This window comes from Tiliqua scincoides, unplaced genomic scaffold, assembly GCF_035046505.1.
Source record: "Tiliqua scincoides isolate rTilSci1 unplaced genomic scaffold, rTilSci1.hap2 HAP2_SCAFFOLD_75, whole genome shotgun sequence".
Lineage (NCBI taxonomy): Eukaryota > Metazoa > Chordata > Lepidosauria > Squamata > Scincidae > Tiliqua > Tiliqua scincoides.
In genome coordinates this window covers 132,430-138,295 of record NW_027101656.1, presented here as the reverse complement: position 1 = coordinate 138,295, position 5,866 = coordinate 132,430, and the positions used below count along the sequence as shown (strand labels likewise).

Here is a 5,866-nt window from a genome sequence, read left to right as displayed (position 1 = left end):
CTAGTACCCTGTCCCTCTTTTTCAACTGGTTCCTCACCTTTTTGCTCCTCTGACTTATGCCAGCCATTTCTACGCCTGCTGTTATATCTGTGTCAAAATGTTGAGTTCTCTTTTGTGTTTCTGACTTCGGCGTTTGTTTTTAAATTATGCTGTTGGCCACCTTGGGCCGCTTAAATGCAGTTTAGAAACCTGTGAACAAAGCCTGGTTCAATAAACGCAAAGTAGGAACAGAAATTCTGGAATTCAGGAACATCCTTCTGTGCAGAGATAGGCTCTTTGGCCCTGTGGACTGCTTCACAGGCCACCCTCTTCCATGGGTACCCTCTACCCTTCCCTCAATAGTAGCTAGATCTTCCTTTTCTTTGGTCTTGCCTCTATGAAGTCTCCGAGTCTGAAATCTTGATTTCCTGTATTCTTCCCTCACTGCTTTTAAGCTCACATTTTCTCTTCTTAATTCAACCCCTTCCTCAGATGAAGCTTTTTCTTCCTCAAAATGGATAGAAAGAAGGTTAACAGAGTTCAAGAATTATATAAGTGGAAATACAGAGCTGAAGAAGAAGAAGAAATAAAGATTTGTGAGGGCTATTATGAAGATTAATTCAACTGGAAGGAACCAAGGTGCCAAAGTATTCAGGCGCAATATTATACAATCCCTAGTAAGTGACCAAAGAGGCACAATTATAGTGGTGGCTCTCTTATTGTTTGTAGAGAGAGAACAACAGTCCCCTTCCTTCCTTTCTTCCTTTCTTCCTTCCATCCTTCCTTCCTTCCTTCCTAGTACAGTGTCACACCAAGTGCCGATAGCTGGTCTCTCTTGTGCCACTTTTAGACTGAGGTCCCCTCTGGAATAGGGAACCATCTTCTCATTTATTTTCTGCCCAATCCTATCAGGGCATTAAGTGGATAGATCTCACAATCTTTGTTGGCCACTCCAGGAAGGCCCACAGCAGCAGTGGCAATCTGCTGAACCTCAGCTGGCACAGCTAGGTTGAAGGTGGAAGCAGTTCAAAGGAGAATAGGGCAGTGATTCAGCTGGACGGAAGGCAGGCTGGGTGGATGATCTGGGTGGCTGCTGTCCACAAGATCTAGAGCTGCCAGGCCAGGTCTGACACACCTACTGGATTTATGCTAGTGAAATTAGCTGGCATGGATCCGAGTAAGCCCATGGTGGCCCAGGGAGTGGCTGAGCAGGCAAGTAAAATGTTGCCTTACTTATGTCTCTGTTTCTGCCTGGGATGCAGCAGACTGCTTTACTGAATGGGATAGGCAGGTGGATAATATTTGCTTGGATCCCCTGTTATGACTTGTCCTGAGGAACATAGAAGTGAGGAGAAAACATCTTATTTCATTACTATAATTCTTCTTTATGGTTCTCTTAGCTGCTGCCCATTTCCACCTGTGTCGAGAGCTGCCATATTGGATACAGCAGGGTTGTCCTGCAGGGGAAACAGATTTGTTGCTATGATTGCGCACAGTGTCCCGAAGGGAGGATTTCAACACAGATTGGTAAGACAAAGTATGCAGGCTACCCACTGGCACCAAATACCTAATATTTTGGTAGTCTAGTCCTATCACTTCTTAAAAAAGTGTATTAAAGCAGTATTTTCTCAACGTTTGTCCTCTGCTGCACCACTTCACATGGTCCACCTACTTGAAGTACCACCGGAAGCAACTGGCAGTGACATTATTGCCAGTTACGTCTTCGTTGGGAGACCAGATAATAAATAAATAAAAAGAAGGTGTGCACTTTGACTGACAAGCAAATGAAATTTGGCATCCTTAATACCAGCTCACATGGAGACTGGCAGTTGGCAGAGAAACAGTTATATATTTTTCAATGAGGATAGATCTTATTAAAAAATGTGTATTTTGGAAATATGGAGACCTTGCTTATGAATTTCAGATGCAGATCAATGTGAGAAGTGCCCAGAAGATCAATACCCCAATGAGAAGCATGATCAATGCATCCCCAAAAGCATCACATACTTATCCTATGGAGAACCCCTGGGAGCTGTTTTTACTTCCTTTGCCCTCTTCTTCTCCTTGACCACCATGCTGGTGATGGGGAGCTTCATTCTGCACCGGAACACCTCCATTGTCAGGGCCAACAACTGCAACATCACCTGTGCCCTGCTGTCCTCTCTGCTGCTTGGTTTTCTATGCTCCTTCCTCTTCATTGGCAAACCAGGAAATATAACTTGCCATCTCCGGCAAGCAACCTTTGGGATCATCTTTTCTTTGGCAGTGTCTTGTGTGTTGGGCAAAACCGTCACTGTGGTTGTGGCCTTTATGGCTACCAAGCCAGGAAACAGGATGAGGAGATGGGTAGGGAAGAGGCTGGCAGTGCAAGTGATTGTTGTCTCATCCCTTTTTCAAGTGGGCATCTGTGTTGTATGGATGGCAACCTGCCCGCCTTTCCTAGAATATGACATGCAGTCCCAGACGGATCAGATCATAGTGCAGTGCAATGAAGGATCAGATATCCTGTTTTACTCAGTGCTGGGCTACATGGGCTTCCTGGCCATCGTCAGTTTCACTGTGGCCTTCCTGGCACGAAACCTGCCTGATACGTTCAATGAAGCCAAGCTGATCACCTTCAGTATGATGGTATTTTGCAGTGTGTGGGTGTCCTTTGTCCCAACCTACCTGAGCACCAAGGGGAAGTACATGGTGGCCGTGGAGGTCTTCTCCATCTTGACCTCTTGTTTAGGATTGTTGGGGTGCATCTTCCTCCCCAAATGCTACATAATAGTACTGAGACCTGATCTGAACACCAGAGAGCAGTTAGTAAGGAAAAAGAATAGTGGCACTTAGCTTCTCCGTTGTCTTTCTTCTTGTGTCTTTTCCTGCTCTTTGGGGAGTTCAGAAGATATTTTAAAGTCTGAACTATCCCAGTGCATTAACTGACAGGGATGAGCATGGCGCAGTCACCTTCTGACCCATTGTTTCGTTTCTCCTGCTTGTAAATCTCCATCATGGTATCTTAATGTGCATCTTTAATGAAAATAATTGAAGATATGCATTCTTTGATGATGGTGGTGGTGGTGGAGATTGGACTACCTGCAGGAGGTATTTTTTACTTACCCCCTGGTAGGCTGACCAATTGCCCATGGGTCTCTGTGAACATATGCCAGAAATTTTGCTGGGGTACGTCTGAGGAGAGAAAGGGAGTGGACAGACCAAAACATTAGGGATAGGATCTGGTGTGCATGACAGCCGCTGAGAACTTCACTTTCTGGCCCGCTTCCCATCCCCTGCCCGACCTTTCTCAGAATGGCCACAAGCCTCCTCCTCCCCTCCCCTGTTGGCACCTGTGGAGCTCCCCAAAGCTGCTGGAGCACATGCTGTACCTCTTGCCATTTGCTCCAGCAGCCCAGAAATGTGTGACAACAGCCTGGCTTTTGCGCTGCTGGGACGTGAGCTGTGCTGCTGGACGGAACCCAAGTTCCGGCAGGGCAGGATGACAGTAGGATTCATCCCTAAGTTAAATGATTTAATTCACATCACTGAGAGGATAAGAAGGCAGCACTCTGGTGGCATAATAATAAGTGCCGACATACTATATTCTCTTGAGAATTCTAAATCCTGAAGGCTTCTGACTCCCCTGCCTAACTCTGCTTATGCCCAGTGAACTCTTAGAAACATTTGAAGACTGCACTCATACACACTGTAGTAGATACAATCACATTTAGGCTTTGGAGACACATATTTCTTCTTCTAGGTTGCTCCCACTTCATGCCACATTCCTCTCACTTCCAACCCTGCTTAAACTTTCAGCTGGTTAGGGTAGAAAACGAACGAGAATTGTAGTCAGAGCGTGCATGGTCAAAAGTACCCTAGAAACCTAAATTTATACTAATTTTTTGACTCAGTAGGTGTAAAGTGCATAGGCCCAGTATATGGAAGTTTTTTATAACCATAAATTCGTACTCATACAATCTATACTCATACATTGAGTGCATTTATCTCATTGCCATTTGAATAATGTATGCACTACATACCATGTTCAACAATCAACTGCTGTGAATCCTTGGATACCATGCTTCTATATGTTGCTGCAGCTACAATTAAGATAAGAATCTTTGGAATAGCATATTTCTTCTGACAAGTTGCTTGAGACCCTCTTTAACCTCCCTGTTTCTGAGAGAGTAGACGATTGGATTGACCACAGGGGGTACCACTGAATATAGGAGAGAAATCATCTTGTCTTCATCCAGAGAGTAGATGGAAGCAGGCCTAGTAAATGTGTAGATGATGGTGGAAAAATAAAAGGTGACTACGAGGAGGTGGGAAGAACAGGTGGAAAAGGCTTTCTTCTTACCTTCGGTGGAACGAATTCCAAAAATAGTTCTTAGACTAAACCCATAGGATGTCAGTGTCAGTGCGCAGCTACCTATTGCAATCAGTACATCAGACACAAAAACCATGGTTTCATTGAGACTGGTTTCTGAACAAGAAAGCATGAGCAAAGGGGGCAGGTTGCAAAAGAAATGGTTCACAATGTTGGAGTCACAGAAGGAGAGTTGATGCACAAGACCAGTATGAACGGCAGAATTGGCCATCCCACCCACCCACACTCCCACACTTATAGCCACACACACCTCTTTTCTCATGATGACCGTGTACCTCAAAGGGTGACAGATGGCTGCATATCGATCGAAAGCCATAAAGGAGAGAAGGACTATCTCTGTCCCCAAAGCCCAGATGAAAAGGTAGACTTGTGTGATGCAGCCCCGAAAAGTGATAGCCCTGTGGTGGACCAGTTGCGTCCGCAGCATTTTTGGAGTCATAATGGATATGCAGAATAAATTCACTAAAGACAGGTTGACCAGTAGGAAGTACATTGGGGTGCGGAGTTTCCTGCAGGTGCTTATGGTGATGAGGAGAAGGAGGTTGAAAGTCAAAGCTACTGCATAGATGGTGGTGAACAGCCAGAAGATAAGCCCTTGCCATTCAGGGTCACTGCTTAGCCCAACCAGGATGAACTCCGAAACAGCCGATTGGGTCTTCATTGAGGTGCTTCTGATAGCACTACCCCCGAGGCCAAACCTGAGTCATAGAGACTGCAGTTATTATTTGGTTGAGAATATTCACTAGCTCCCATTTAGCAAGATTTCTCAATGAGGGCGAAAGGACCCCATGATAAAAATTGTGTTTTGTTTTCAGGTTTTTTTTTTTTTTTATAAAAACAAAGGTCAGAAGAATTATAGGAAAGGAGGGTATGCATAGGTTATAAGCTGGGCTTCTTATGGTTTGAGCTGCTTCTTCCCAACTCCCTGGGGTCTCCACTTCATTCAGTCCAATACTATCTTGCACTGGAACAGGCAGGCTGGCGGGCCTGCACTGTATCCTGTATAAGGTTCAGGCAGTTTGTGGCTCAGCCCGACACAAGGGGAGGATTCTCCCCTTATACTGGAGCGAGCCACTGCAGCCCCAATGGGATACTTGGATCTGTGCCACTGAAATTTTTGGCACAAATCCGAGCAGACTGGGACTGACCTGGGCTGCCTGGGAACAGGGTAAGGATCTGACACAAGTGCTGGTTCCTTGCCCTGCCTTCCACTCCCTGCCTACCCCTGGAAACGCTCACCACCTACCCTGGAACGCCACCCTCCCACCTTTTTCTTGTCCTCCCCACACCCCCTCGACCCCTATGCTGGCCAAGCTTGACCAGCGCAAATTCACCCATCCCCGGAGCCTGCATTGGCACAGGGAGGCCAGTCACATCCATGCACCGGCCTGTCTCCTGCTAGAGTGGTGTGAAAGTGCTTTACAGACTGAAAAAGACAAGAAACCTGTAAGCATAGAAGCATAGGCGCACGACCAGCAATATTAACAGAGAACTGAGACATGAGGACACATTTCC

General features: G+C 45.9%; 1 protein-coding gene across 1 annotated transcript; it reads right to left on the bottom strand.

Annotated features, from left to right (window-relative positions):
• Positions 1-4,067: 4,067 nt before the first annotated feature.
• On the bottom strand, positions 4,068-5,012 carry LOC136636055 (olfactory receptor 13G1-like). The gene has a single exon (XM_066611080.1). The coding sequence runs from the start codon at positions 5,010-5,012 to the stop codon at positions 4,068-4,070; it is 945 nt and encodes a 314-aa protein (XP_066467177.1).
• Positions 5,013-5,866: the final 854 nt, after the last annotated feature.